Source organism: Pangasianodon hypophthalmus, chromosome 4 (genome assembly GCF_027358585.1).
Source record: "Pangasianodon hypophthalmus isolate fPanHyp1 chromosome 4, fPanHyp1.pri, whole genome shotgun sequence".
Taxonomy (NCBI): Eukaryota; Metazoa; Chordata; class Actinopteri; order Siluriformes; family Pangasiidae; genus Pangasianodon; species Pangasianodon hypophthalmus.
In genome coordinates this window covers 33,539,725-33,555,415 of record NC_069713.1, presented here as the reverse complement: position 1 = coordinate 33,555,415, position 15,691 = coordinate 33,539,725, and the positions used below count along the sequence as shown (strand labels likewise).

Here is a 15,691-nt window from a genome sequence, read left to right as displayed (position 1 = left end):
GTGTGACTAGCTCTATAAAAGCAGAACTTTTTGGCAGTTTGGTGTTCTGGAGCAGCTAGATGTGTCTACATCATTCCAAAGAGAAAGGACATCAGCCATGACCTCAGAGAAGTAATTGTTGGGGAAGGTTATAAGGCCATTTTTCAAACAACGTGAAATTCACCATTCTACAGTGAGAAGGATCGTTTACAAATGGAGAACCTTCAAGACAATTGCCGATCTTCCCAGGAGCGAGCGTCCCAGCAAATTCAGTCCAAGGTCAGACTGTTTAATGTTCAGAGATATAAAGAAAAGCCCAAGAGCTACATCATGTGATCTACAGGCATCTGTAAGCACATTAAATGTTTATATTCATGAGAGAACAATTAGAAAAAGACTGAACTAGTATGACTTTCATGGAAGAATGGCTAGGAAAAAGCCCTTCTGTCCAAAAAGAATATGGCAACATGATTTATGTTTGCAAAATTGTTCTGAACAAACCACAAAAGTTCTGGAACAATATCCTGGACTGATGAGACCAAGGTGGAGATGTTTTGTCATCATGCACAGCACCACGTTTGGAGAAAACCAATCACAGCGTATCACCACAAACACCTCATACCAGCTGTGAAGCCTGGTGGTGGAGGGCTGATGATTTGGGCTTGTTTTGCTCCACAGGACCTGGGAAACTTGCAGTCATTGAGACAAAGATGAACTCCACTTTATACCAGAATAAAATGAGAAATGTGAGTCCATCTGTCCAGCAGCTTAAGCTGGGCTGAAACTGGGTCATGCAACAGGACAATGATCCCAAACACACCAGCAAATTGACTGAATGTCTGAAGAAGAAACAAATGAAGGTGTTGGAATGGCCAAGTCAAAGTCCAGACCTCAACCCCATTGAGATGCCGTGGTGGGATCTTAAGAGAGCTGTGCATAAACGAATGCCCTCAAACATCAATGAACTGAAGCAATGCTTTAAAGAAGAGTGGGTTAAATTTCTCCAAAACCATGTGAGAGACTCATAAACTCCTACAGAAATGTTTACTTCAAGTTATTGTTGCTGAACCTGTTTCTACATGTTACTGAATTAGAGGGTGTACTTATTTTTTCCCATCTGGATTCTGAATGTTGGTTTATTTTTAGGGAAAAAATGACTACTACAGATTTCTATATATTGTAATATAGAATACACGATACATTTTTCTACTAGCAACATCACAACCTAAAATATCTATTCAAAATGAGAATGTAAAAAGTAGATTAACGCTAGCCACCAAAGGTTACATGCTCTGTAACATCACTTTCACTGTGCCGTCTGTACAGGAACTTATGGCACTGACAAAAATCAGGCATCAGGACGTGCCAGTCACTCAGGAGAAAGCTCAGAAAAACAACAGATTAAGACAAGCAAATCCTCTTTAATGATGTTGCTGGGCTTGCAGTATGTATTTGTCTGAGTCTGATGTTTAATATAATAGAAATGATGGAGAACTGTGTGACAAACGTATCAGCATTTTCCCTCTGCCATATATTAACTCCTACATGCACTGTATTTTATACATTTGCATTGAAGCATCTTTGTATCAGTCATATTAACTACCTTAACACTTTACCTAGCTAACTAACATGAACTGAACTAATAGTTTATTTATCTAGTGTGATATAACTAAATATTCTTGTGTGAACATGCATTTTGTGCCCAATGTGATGAGAGGTGCAGCAATCCTTTCTCATTCCCTGTTCTCACTGCACATCAGCACCTTTCATACGCTTTCATATGCTTTACGCTTTCACACGCTTTACAGTCTGTACTGCATATCTGCTGTCCTAGGAGTCAACCAGCTTTCAGGCAAATGCAGATTAGTTGAGGAAGTGGAGTGTGTCCTGTTAAATATCTGACAACATGCTACTACCAAAACTTATAATAATTTAAACTGACTGCAAACTTGACATCACTCCAATTTAGCAAAATAATGAGCGTAAAGCACATGAGAGCGCAAAGCACATGAGAGCGCAAAGCACATGAGAGCGTAAAGCACATGAGAGCGTAAAGCACATGAGAGCGCAAAGCACATGAGAGCGCAAAGCACATGAGAGCGCAAAGCACATGAGAGCGTAAAGCACATGAGAGCGCAAAGCACATGAGAGCGCAAAGCACATGAGAGCGTAAAGCACATGAGAGCGCAAAGCACATGAGAGCGTAAAGCACATGAGAGCGTAAAGCACATGAGAGCGCAAAGCACATGAAAGGTGCTGATGTGCAGTGAGATGGGGGGGGGGGGGGGGGCACTGGGACCACGGTTGGGAACCTGTGCTCTACATTAATCCTGCAGTTAAGTGAGACTTTCAAAGTTTAGTTTTTCCTTTTCTGCCCTCTAGTGGACATGTTCACATTACAGGGAAGTATGAAGTGGATGACTATGCAACCGGCTGCGCACGGCACCCTCACATGTTCAGAAAGAAGGTGCAGAACTACAAACCAGGCCTTACCTGAGACAGATTTTCTTCCTGTGTGAGAGGAGTGTTCAGTTCTCCATCTGAATGATCTGAAGATGCATTTCTTTTCCTTTTTTTACCACCTACTAGAGTGATGGTGCTGGAGAAAAACAAAGAAACAGAACAAAACATATCAAAGGTGATTTACATAACTAAGAACTCATGAACATTCAGCACCCAGCCACACACATGAAAGAAACGTATTAGGTATTTTTAGTTAGATCCTTAATACGAGGGGTGTTGAGCTTATTTTAGATAAAGGGCCCTGTTACACTCAGGGCAATGTCATGTGGGCTGGACCAAGAAATCAATCTAGTAGTCCACTATAACATCAACTTTATCTGAGAGGTACATTAGCAATGCACAAACATTAAATATTTATAACCTATAAAACAGATGAACAGACAGAAATTCATTAAATAAATTTTCCAAATCATAATTTTACCATACTGATACAGAACATTGACGATTTATGACAAAGAACTTTGACTGACTACGTGATTAAGTACATTTATTGTGCTCCCCAAAATATCATTATCCAATGACTATAAGAGAAGTCGTTCTCTTCTCAGACACTCACTTCCATCTTTAACCTCTCCCTCACTCAAAACACCGTCCCAACCTGCTTCAAAACCACAACCATCATCCCCCTTCCCAAGAAGAGCCCCCCAACCTGTCTGAACGACTACAGGCCAGTAGCACTCACTCCAATCATCATGAAGTGTTTTGAGAGAGGGGTGCTGACCCACATTCAGAGCAGCATGCCAGACACTTTGGACCCCCTGCAGTATGCATACCGGACCAACAGGTCCACATCAGACGCCATTGCTGCTGCCCTCCATATTTCCCTCTCTCACCTGGAAGATAAGGACACCTACATCAGGATGCTCTTTATCGACTACAGTTCCGCCTTCAACACGGTCATCCCCCATAAACTCACCCACAAACTGTTTGCACTTGGACTACACCCCACACTCTGCGACTGGCTCCTGGATTTCCTGACTGGCAGACCGCAGTGTGTCAGGATTGGAAATAGGACTTCAGACACCATCATAACAAACATTGGCACCCCACAGGGGTGTGTTCTCAGTCCCATCCTCTACACATTGTTCACACATGACTGTGTCGCCTCCCACAAGGACAATATCATCGTGAAGTTCGCCGCCGACACCGCAGTGATAGGACGGATCACTGGCGGAGATGAAGCGGCCTACAGGAGGGAGGTGGCCAAACTTGTGACATGGTGTGAGGACAACAACCTCACCCTCAACACAGACAAGACAAAGGAGATGATAGTGGACATGAAGAAAGAGAGGAGAACTCACCAGCCACTGTTTATCCGAGAGCTTGAAGTGGAGAGGGTGAGCAGCTTTAAATATTTGGGGGTCCACATCAGCGAGGACCTCACCTGGACACTCAACACCACCCAGCTGGTTAAGAAAGCACAACAGCAGCTGTACTTCCTAATGAGGCTGAGGAAGTTTGGCATGTCGCCTAAGATCCTCAACAACTTCTACAGCCGCGTTGTTGAGAGCGTCTTGACCAGCTGCATCACTGTGTGGTATGGCAGCACTACAGTGAGGGATCGCAAACGTCTGCAGAGAGTGGTGAGGACTGCTGAGAAGATCATCAGGATGCCACTGCCCTCTCTGCAGACTATTTATCACTGCAGAGTCCACAGGAGAACTGCCTCCATCCTTAAGGACCCAAACCACCCACAATACAGACTGTTCACACTCCTGCCCTCAGGACGGAGGTACAGGAGTGTGAAATGCAGAACCTCCAGACTAAGGAACTCCTTCTTCCCCTCAGCCATTAGACTTTTAAATAGGTAGCCAGTGGACACAGACTAGTCTCACACATCTCATAGATTAGGTGGACTGAACTGCTACAGCTCAATTTGCACATTTGTAAACGTTACTGCTGTTACTTCTCATCAAGAAGCTTCATTTCGATTTGCACATTGTTAAATGTGACAGCTGCTATTGTTATTGTGTAGTTGCACTCAATTTACTACAGGCTACTGTACTATTGTTTTTGTATTTGTATTGTTTTGTACATAAGTCAATATTGCACATAGAGATATACTTCATATGCACAAATCAACATTGCACACTCACACACACACACACACACACACAGATGCACATAATCTATATTTCTACTTCTGTAACATAGCTACACTTATTATGTTTGTATGTATGTGCATGTCTGTTTTTATTTTTTTATTTCTATATAGTTCTGTTATCTTGGCATTCAATGTGGACAGCAAAGAAAGAATTTCATTGTTCAGGGAAACTTGGTTTCCTCACTGTGCACACGACAAACGCTTTGAATCTTGAATCGCACTACAAATCCAGTGTAGTGTTGTGTAGTGTATTTTACTGTAGTGTAGTGTACAGTACTGTAGTGTAGTGTTGTGTAGTGTAGTGTACTGTAGTGTAGTGTAGTGTAGTGTAGTGCAGTGTACTGTAGTGTAGTGTACAGTACTGTAGTGTAGTGTAGTGTAGTGTACTGTAGTGTAGTGTAGTGTACTGTAGTGTAGTGTAGTGTACAGTACTGTAGTGTAGTGTACAGTACTGTAGTGTAGTGTACTGTAGCGTAGTGTAGTGTAGTGTAGTGTACAGTACTGTAGTGTAGTGTACTGTAGCGTAGTGTAGTGTAGTGTTGTGCAGTGTACTGTAGTGTAGTGTAGTGTACAGTACTGTAGTGTAGTGTAGTGTAGTGTACTGTAGTGTAGTGTACAGTACTGTAGTGTAGTGTAGTGTAGTGTACAGTACTGTAGTGTAGTGTAGTGTACAGTACTGTAGTGTAGTGTACTGTAGCGTAGTGTAGTGTACAGTACTGTAGCGTAGTGTAGTGTACAGTACTGTAGTGTAGTGTAGTGTACAGTACTGTAGTGTAGTGTACAGTAGTGTAGTGTAGTGTAGTGTAGTGTACTGTAGCGTAGTGTTGTGCAGTGTACTGTAGTGTAGTGTAGTGTAGTGTACAGTACTGTAGTGTAGTGTAGTGTACTGTAGTGTAGTGTAGTGTACTGTAGTGTACAGTAGTGTAGTGTAGTGTAGTGTACAGTACTGTAGTGTAGTGTACAGTACTGTAGTGTAGTGTACTGTAGTGTAGTGTAGTGTACAGTACTGTAGTGAAGTGTAGTGTACAGTACTGTAGTGTAGTGTAGCGTAGTGTACTGTAGTGTAGCGTAGTGTAGTGTACAGTACTGTACTGTAGTGTACAGTACTGTAGTGTAGTGTACAGTACTGTAGTGTAGTGTAGTGTACTGTAGAGTACTGTAGTGTACTGTACTGTAGTGTAGTGTAGTGTAGTGTACAGTACAGTACTGTACTGTAGTGTAGTGTACAGTACTGTAGTGTAGTGTAGTGTACAGTACTGTAGTGTAGTGTACAGTACTGTAGTGTAGTGTAGTGTAGTGTACAGTACTGTAGTGTAGTGTACAGTACTGTAGTGTAGTGTACTGTAGTGTAGTGTAGTGTACAGTACTGTAGTGTAGTGTACTGTACAGTACTGTAGTGTAGTGTACTGTAGTGTAGTGTAGTGTAGTGTACAGTACTGTAGTGTAGTGTACAGTACTGTAGTGTAGTGTAGTATGATGTACTGTAGTGTAGTGTAGTGTAGTATGATGTACTGTAGTGTAGTGTAGTGTACAGTAGTGTAGTGTAGTGTACTGTAGTGTAGTGTACAGTACTGTAGTGTAGTGTAGTGTAGTGTACTGTAGTGTAGTGTACAGTACTGTAGTGTAGTGTAGTGTAGTGTACAGTACTGTAGTGTAGTGTAGTGTACAGTACTGTAGTGTAGTGTAGTGTACAGTACTGTAGTGTAGTGTACAGTACAGTACTGTAGTGTAGTGTACAGTACTGTAGTGTAGTGTACTGTAGCGTAGTGTAGTGTACAGTACTGTAGTGTAGTGTAGTGTAGTGTAGTGTAGTGTAGTGTACTGTAGCGTAGTGTAGTGTAGTGCAGTGTAGTGTAGTGTACAGTACTGTAGTGTAGTGTAGTGTACTGTAGTGTAGTGTAGTGTACAGTACTGTAGTGTAGTGTAGTGTACAGTACTGTAGTGTAGTGTAGTGTACAGTACTGTAGTGTACAGTACTGTAGTGTAGTGTAGTGTAGTGTACAGTACTGTAGTGTAGTGTAGTGTACAGTACTGTAGTGTAGTGTACAGTACTGTAGTGTAGTGTAGTGTAGTGTAGCGTAGTGTACTGTAGTGTAGCGTAGTGTAGTGTACAGTACTGTACTGTAGTGTAGTGTACAGTACTGTAGTGTAGTGTACAGTACTGTAGTGTAGTGTAGTGTACTGTAGTGTACTGTAGTGTAGTGTAGTGTAGTGTACTGTAGTGTAGCGTAGTGTAGTGTACAGTACTGTAGTGTAGTGTAGTGTACAGTACTGTAGTGTAGTGTAGTGTACAGTACAGTACTGTAGTGTAGTGTAGTGTACAGTACTGTAGTGTAGTGTAGTGTAGTGTAGTGTACAGTACTGTAGTGTAGTGTACAGTACTGTAGTGTAGTGTACTGTAGTGTAGTGTAGTGTACTGTAGTGTAGTGTAGTGTACAGTACTGTAGTGTAGTGTAGTGTACAGTACTGTAGTGTAGTGTAGTGTACAGTACTGTAGTGTAGTGTAGTGTAGTGTACAGTACTGTAGTGTAGTGTACAGTACTGTAGTGTAGTGTAGTGTACAGTACTGTAGTGTAGTGTAGTGTACAGTACTGTAGTGTAGTGTACTGTAGTGTAGTGTACAGTACTGTAGTGTAGTGTAGTGTACAGTACTGTAGTGTAGTGTAGTGTACAGTACTGTAGTGTAGTGTACTGTAGTGTAGTGTAGTGTACAGTACTGTAGTGTAGTGTACAGTACTGTAGTGTAGTGTAGTATGATGTACTGTAGTGTAGTGTAGTGTAGTATGATGTACTGTAGTGTAGTGTAGTGTACAGTAGTGTAGTGTAGTGTACTGTAGTGTAGTGTAGTGTACAGTACTGTAGTGTAGTGTAGTGTAGTGTACTGTAGTGTAGTGTACAGTACTGTAGTGTAGTGTAGTGTAGTGTACAGTACTGTAGTGTAGTGTACAGTACTGTAGTGTAGTGTAGTGTAGTGTACAGTACTGTAGTGTAGTGTAGTGTAGTGTACAGTACTGTAGTGTAGTGTACAGTACTGTAGTGTAGTGTACTGTAGCGTAGTGTAGTGTACAGTACTGTAGTGTAGTGTAGTGTAGTGTAGTGTACTGTAGCGTAGTGTAGTGTAGTGTTGTGCAGTGTAGTGTAGTGTACAGTACTGTAGTGTAGTGTAGTGTAGTGTACAGTACTGTAGTGTAGTGTAGTGTACAGTACTGTAGTGTAGTGTAGTGTAGTGTAGTGTACAGTACTGTAGTGTAGTGTACAGTACTGTAGTGTAGTGTACAGTACTGTAGTGTACAGTACTGTAGTGTAGTGTAGTGTACAGTACTGTAGTGTAGTGTAGTGTACAGTACTGTAGTGTAGTGTAGTGTACAGTACTGTAGTGTAGTGTAGTGTAGTGTAGCGTAGTGTACTGTAGTGTAGCGTAGTGTAGTGTACAGTACTGTACTGTAGTGTAGTGTACAGTACTGTAGTGTAGTGTAGTGTACAGTACTGTAGTGTAGTGTAGTGTACAGTACTGTAGTGTAGTGTAGTGTACTGTAGTGTACTGTAGTGTACTGTACTGTAGTGTAGTGTAGTGTACAGTACTGTAGTGTAGCGTAGTGTAGTGTACAGTACTGTAGTGTAGTGTACAGTACTGTAGTGTAGTGTAGTGTAGTGTACAGTACAGTACTGTAGTGTAGTATGATGTACTGTAGTGTAGTGTACAGTACTGTAGTGTAGTGTACAGTACTGTAGTGTAGTGTAGTATGATGTACTGTAGTGTAGTGTAGTGTAGTATGATGTACTGTAGTGTAGTGTAGTGTACAGTAGTGTAGTGTAGTGTACTGTAGTGTAGTGTAGTGTACAGTACTGTACTGTAGTGTAGTGTACAGTACTGTAGTGTAGTGTAGTGTAGTGTACAGTACTGTAGTGTAGTGTAGTGTAGTGTAGTGTACAGTACTGTAGTGTAGTGTACAGTACTGTAGTGTAGTGTACTGTAGCGTAGTGTAGTGTACAGTACTGTAGTGTAGTGTAGTGTAGTGTACTGTAGCGTAGTGTAGTGTTGTGCAGTGTAGTGTAGTGTACAGTACTGTAGTGTAGTGTACAGTACTGTAGTGTAGTGTAGTGTACTGTAGTGTAGTGTAGTGTACAGTACTGTAGTGTAGTGTACAGTACTGTAGTGTAGTGTAGTGTAGTGTACAGTACTGTAGTGTAGTGTAGTGTACAGTACTGTAGTGTACAGTACTGTAGTGTAGTGTACAGTACTGTAGTGTAGTGTAGTGTACAGTACTGTAGTGTAGTGTACAGTACTGTAGTGTAGTGTAGTGTAGCGTAGTGTACTGTAGTGTAGCGTAGTGTAGTGTACAGTACTGTACTGTAGTGTAGTGTACAGTACTGTAGTGTAGTGTAGTGTACAGTACTGTAGTGTAGTGTAGTGTACAGTACTGTAGTGTAGTGTACAGTACTGTAGTGTAGTGTACTGTAGCGTAGTGTAGTGTACAGTACTGTAGTGTAGTGTAGTGTAGTGTACTGTAGCGTAGTGTAGTGTAGTGTTGTGCAGTGTAGTGTAGTGTACAGTACTGTAGTGTAGTGTAGTGTACTGTAGTGTAGTGTAGTGTACAGTACTGTAGTGTAGTGTACAGTACTGTAGTGTAGTGTAGTGTACAGTACTGTAGTGTAGTGTAGTGTAGTGTACAGTACTGTAGTGTAGTGTAGTGTAGTGTACAGTACTGTAGTGTAGTGTAGTGTACAGTACTGTAGTGTACAGTACTGTAGTGTAGTGTAGTGTACAGTACTGTAGTGTAGTGTAGTGTACAGTACTGTAGTGTAGTGTACAGTACTGTAGTGTAGTGTAGTGTAGCGTAGTGTACTGTAGTGTAGTGTAGTGTACAGTACTGTACTGTAGTGTAGTGTACAGTACTGTAGTGTAGTGTAGTGTACAGTACTGTAGTGTAGTGTAGTGTACTGTAGTGTACAGTACTGTAGTGTAGTGTAGTGTACAGTACTGTAGTGTAGTGTAGTGTACAGTACTGTAGTGTAGTGTACAGTACTGTAGTGTAGTGTACAGTACTGTAGTGTACTGTAGTGTAGTGTACTGTAGTGTAGTGTACTGTAGTGTACTGTAGTGTACAGTACTGTAGTGTAGTGTACTGTAGTGTAGTGTACAGTACTGTAGTGTAGTGTAGTGTAGTGTACAGTACTGTAGTGTAGTGTACTGTAGTGTAGTGTAGTGTACAGTACTGTAGTGTAGTGTAGTGTACTGTAGTGTAGTGTAGTGTACAGTACTGTAGTGTAGTGTAGTGTACAGTACTGTACTGTAGTGTACAGTACTGTAGTGTAGTGTAGTGTACAGTACTGTAGTGTAGTGTAGTGTACAGTACTGTAGTGTAGTGTAGTGTACTGTAGTGTAGTGTACAGTACTGTAGTGTAGTGTAGTGTACAGTACTGTACTGTAGTGTAGTGTACAGTAGTGTAGTGTACAGTACTGTAGTGTAGTGTAGTGTAATGTACAGTACTGTAGTGTAGTGTAGTGTAGTATGATGTACTGTAGTGTAGTGTAGTGTAGTGTACAGTACTGTAGTGTAGTGTAGTGTAGTGTACAGTACTGTAGTGTAGTGTAGTGTACAGTACTGTAGTGTAGTGTAGTGTAGTGTACAGTACTGTAGTGTAGTGTAGTATGATGTACTGTAGTGTAGTGTAGTGTAGTATGATGTACTGTAGTGTAGTGTAGTGTAGTGTTGTGTAGTGTAGTGTAGTATGATGTACTGTAGTGTACTGTAGTGTAGTGTACAGTACTGTAGTGTAGTGTAGTATGATGTACTGTAGTGTAGTGTAGTGTAGTATGATGTACTGTAGTGTAGTGTAGTGTTGTGTAGTGTAGTGTAGTATGATGTACTGTAGTGTAGTGTAGTGTAGTATGATGTACTGTAGTGCAGTGTAGTGTAGTGTTGTGTAGTGTAGTGTAGTATGATGTACTGTAGTGTAGTGTAGTGTAGTGTAGTATGATGTACTGTAGTGTAGTGTAGTATGATGTACTGTAGTGTAGTGTAGTATGATGTACTGTAGTGTAGTGTAGTGTAGTGTTGTGTAGTGTAGTGTAGTATGATGTACTGTAGTGTAGTGTAGTGTAGTATGATGTACTGTAGTGCAGTGTAGTGTAGTGTAGTGTTGTGTAGTGTAGTGTAGTATGATGTACTGTAGTGTAGTGTACTGTAGCGTAGTGTAGTGTAGTGTAGTGTACAGTACTGTAGTGTAGTGTAGTGTACAGTACTGTAGTGTAGTGTAGTGTACAGTACTGTAGTGTAGTGTACAGTACTGTAGTGTAGTGTAGTGTAGTATGATGTACTGTAGTGTAGTGTAGTGTAGTATGATGTACTGTAGTGTAGTGTAGTGTTGTGTAGTGTAGTGTAGTGTAGTATGATGTACTGTAGTGTAGTGTACTGTAGTGTAGTGTAGTGTTGTGTAGTGTAGTGTAGTATGATGTACTGTAGTGTAGTGCAGTGTTGTGTTGTTGGATCTAGAACTACTCTGTAGTGCAATTTACGTGGTTTATGCAATGTGGAAAATGTGTTTTAGATAAATTACCTTGCTCTTGAAGCTCTTCGCCTTAACTAGTGCATCAAAATCAGGTGACAAGTCCTGAGCTGTGTGTGTGTGTGTGTGTGTGTGTGTGTGTGAGAGAGTGTGTGTGAGAGTGAGAGAGAGAGAGAGAGAGAGAGAGAGAGAGAGTGTGTGTGTCTGGAAGGCAGTTTTGTTTTGTTGATGTTCATTACAGAGAAAGCTTTTTCACAAAGACACGTGTCCAAAAATTCATCAACTTTTGCTAGCCAAAGCGGTCAGTTCGGGGTATGCAGGTAAGAGAGAGGTATAACGTGTCCATGTTCACCAAGACAAATTTGTTTTTCAGCTTTGAATATGCTTTCACATGGCATATCAGTAACTTTAAGTTACAATTCCACAAGTGTGTCTGAAGCCATGACAGCAAAGTGACATCGAAACCTGGAAAATTCTATCTCTGCGTCACAAAAAAACTGAAATCATTGGTGAACCTCATTGTAGTCTCACAATCTTATCTCGGTACCGACTCAAGTCAGAACTTCAGGTGGAGAACTCCAAACACTCACCATTTGCCTTGACAGAACGTGGGAAGATCAAGTGGCTTTACAAACGAAAACAAATAGCCACAGACTCGCCCAAACTGGACAGCAGCAGCCTGGAAAAAGCCCGGCTGATACGTTTTCCCTAATTTTCTGTGCCCATGAGAGCCTCAGATTCCTGTTCTTGGCTGACAGGAGAGGAACCTGAGGTGGTCTTCTGCTGTTGTAGCTCATCCACCTCCAGGCTCGATGTAGACTTCCTGGCAGCTTGAACCAGTCTGGCCATTATCCTCGGACCCTCTCTTATCAACACGGCGTTTACACCCGCAGGACTGTCGCTCGCTCAACGGACACACTGAACAGTAAATACTGAAGAGTTCAAAACACCTACGCAGTTGTCAATCATTCCAGACTGTCAGTTGACTCATCTGCCATTTTTCCTGCGGGGAAAGAATCTTCTCTATGCTACGAAAACACCGTGTTCGCTATCATTTCTTTCAAAGATTTACGGTGTTGAGTAATTTGAAGCTGCAAACTTTGTTAAAATCATCATTCTTTTAAACAAAGGGAATCGAGCCACTGTGATCAATCTCTTTTCCTCTCTTAGAGCTCTCTCATCATTGCATGTGATCTCGCGCACCTATCCGCCCCCCCAAACACACACGCACACACACACGCACCTATCCGCCCCCCAAACACACACACACACACACACGCACCTATCCGCCCCCCAAACACACACGCACACACACGCACCTATCCGCCCCCCAAACACACACACACCTATCCGCCCCCCAAACACACACACACACACCTATCCGCCCCCCAAACACACACACACGCACACGCACCTATCCGCCCCCCAAACACACACACACACACACACACACGCACCTATCCGCCCCCCAAACACACACACACACACACGCACGCACCTATCCGCCCCCCAAACACACACACACACACGCACCTATCCGCCCCCCAAACACACACACACGCACCTATCCGCCCCCCAAACACACACACACGCACGCACCTATCCGCCCCCAAACACACACACACGCACCTATCCGCCCCCCAAACACACACACACACACGCACCTATCCGCCCCCAAACACACACACACGCACCTATCCGCCCCCCAAACACACACGCACCTATCCGCCCCCCAAACACACACGCACCTATCCGCCCCCAAACACACACACACGCACCTATCCGCCCCCCAAACACACACACACACACGCACCTATCCGCCCCCCAAACACACACACACACACACACGCACGCACCTATCCGCCCCCCAAACACACACACACGCACCTATCCGCCCCCCAAACACACACACACACACGCACCTATCCGCCCCCCAAACACACACACACACACACACACACGCACCTATCCGCCCCCCAAACACACACACACACGCACCTATCCGCCCCCCCAAACACACACGCACACACACACGCACCTATCCGCCCCCAAACACACACACACACACGCACCTATCCGCCCCCCAAACACACACGCACACACACACGCACCTATCCGCCCCCCAAACACACACACGCACCTATCCGCCCCCCAAACACACACACACACACGCACCTATCCGCCCCCCCAAACACACACGCACACACACACGCACCTATCCGCCCCCCAAACACACACGCACACACACGCACCTATCCGCCCCCCAAACACACACACACACACGCACCTATCCGCCCCCCAAACACACACACACGCACGCACCTATCCGCCCCCCAAACACACACACACGCACCTATCCGCCCCCCAAACACACACACACACGCACCTATCCGCCCCCAAACACACACACACACACGCACCTATCCGCCCCCCAAACACACACACACACACGCACGCACCTATCCGCCCCCCAAACACACACACACACACGCACGCACCTATCCGCCCCCAAACACACACACACACACACGCACCTATCCGCCCCCCAAACACACACACACACACACACACGCACCTATCCGCCCCCCAAACACACACACACACACGCACCTATCCGCCCCCCAAACACACACACACACACACACACACACACACACACACACACACGCACCTATCCGCCCCCCAAACACACACACACGCACCTATCCGCCCCCCAAACACACACACACACACACGCACCTATCCGCCCCCCAAACACACACACACACGCACGCACCTATCCGCCCCCAAACACACACACACACACGCACCTATCCGCCCCCCAAACACACACACACACACGCACCTATCCGCCCCCCAAACACACACACACACACACACACGCACCTATCCGCCCCCCAAACACACACACACACACACCTATCCGCCCCCCAAACACACACACACACACACCTATCCGCCCCCCAAACACACACACACGCACACGCACCTATCCGCCCCCCAAACACACACACACACACGCACCTATCCGCCCCCCAAACACACACACACACACACGCACGCACCTATCCGCCCCCCAAACACACACACACACACGCACCTATCCGCCCCCCAAACACACACACACGCACCTATCCGCCCCCCAAACACACACACACGCACGCACCTATCCGCCCCCAAACACACACACACGCACCTATCCGCCCCCCAAACACACACACACACACGCACCTATCCGCCCCCAAACACACACACACGCACCTATCCGCCCCCCAAACACACACGCACCTATCCGCCCCCCAAACACACACACACACACACGCACCTATCCGCCCCCCAAACACACACACACACACACGCACGCACCTATCCGCCCCCCAAACACACACACACACACGCACCTATCCGCCCCCCAAACACACACACACACACACGCACGCACCTATCCGCCCCCCAAACACACACACACACACGCACCTATCCGCCCCCCAAACACACACACACACACACACACGCACCTATCCGCCCCCCAAACACACACACACACGCACCTATCCGCCCCCCCAAACACACACGCACACACACACGCACCTATCCGCCCCCCAAACACACACGCACACACACGCACCTATCCGCCCCCCAAACACACACACACACACGCACCTATCCGCCCCCCAAACACACACACACGCACCTATCCGCCCCCCAAACACACACACACGCACCTATCCGCCCCCCAAACACACACACACACGCACCTATCCGCCCCCAAACACACACACACACACGCACCTATCCGCCCCCCAAACACACACACACACACGCACGCACCTATCCGCCCCCAAACACACACACACACACACGCACCTATCCGCCCCCCAAACACACACACACACACGCACCTATCCGCCCCCCAAACACACACACACACACCTATCCGCCCCCCAAACACACACGCACCTATCCGCCCCCCAAACACACACACACACACACGCACCTATCCGCCCCCCAAACACACACACACGCACCTATCCGCCCCCCAAACACACACACACACACACGCACCTATCCGCCCCCCAAACACACACACACACGCACGCACCTATCCGCCCCCAAACACACACACACACCTATCCGCCCCCCAAACACACACACACACACACGCACACACACGCACCTATCCGCCCCCCAAACACACACACACACACGCACCTATCCGCCCCCCAAACACACACACACACACACGCACCTATCCGCCCCCAAACACACACACACACGCACCTATCCGCCCCCCAAACACACACACACACACGCACCTATCCGCCCCCCAAACACACACACACACACACGCACCTATCCGCCCCCCAAACACACACACACACACACACACACGCACCTATCCGCCCCCCAAACACACACACACACACGCACCTATCCGCCCCCAAACACACACACACACACGCACCTATCCGCCCCCAAACACACACACACACACGCACCTATCCGCCCCCAAACACACACACACGCACCTATCCGCCCCCCAAACACACACACACACACACGCACCTATCCGCC

The 15,691-nt window shown here is 45.5% G+C and overlaps 1 protein-coding gene across 3 annotated transcripts in view; it reads right to left on the bottom strand.

The window, feature by feature from the left end:
- The window catches only part of chd8 (chromodomain helicase DNA binding protein 8), a 77,655-nt gene that overhangs the window by 45,776 nt on the left and 16,188 nt on the right, over positions 1-15,691 (bottom strand). For all 3 annotated transcript variants that reach the window (XM_034304145.2, XM_034304147.2, XM_034304146.2), the window contains one exon: positions 2,473-2,578. In XM_034304145.2, the coding sequence (XP_034160036.1) occupies positions 2,473-2,578 (106 nt within the window). The remainder of the gene's footprint in view (positions 1-2,472; positions 2,579-15,691) is intronic.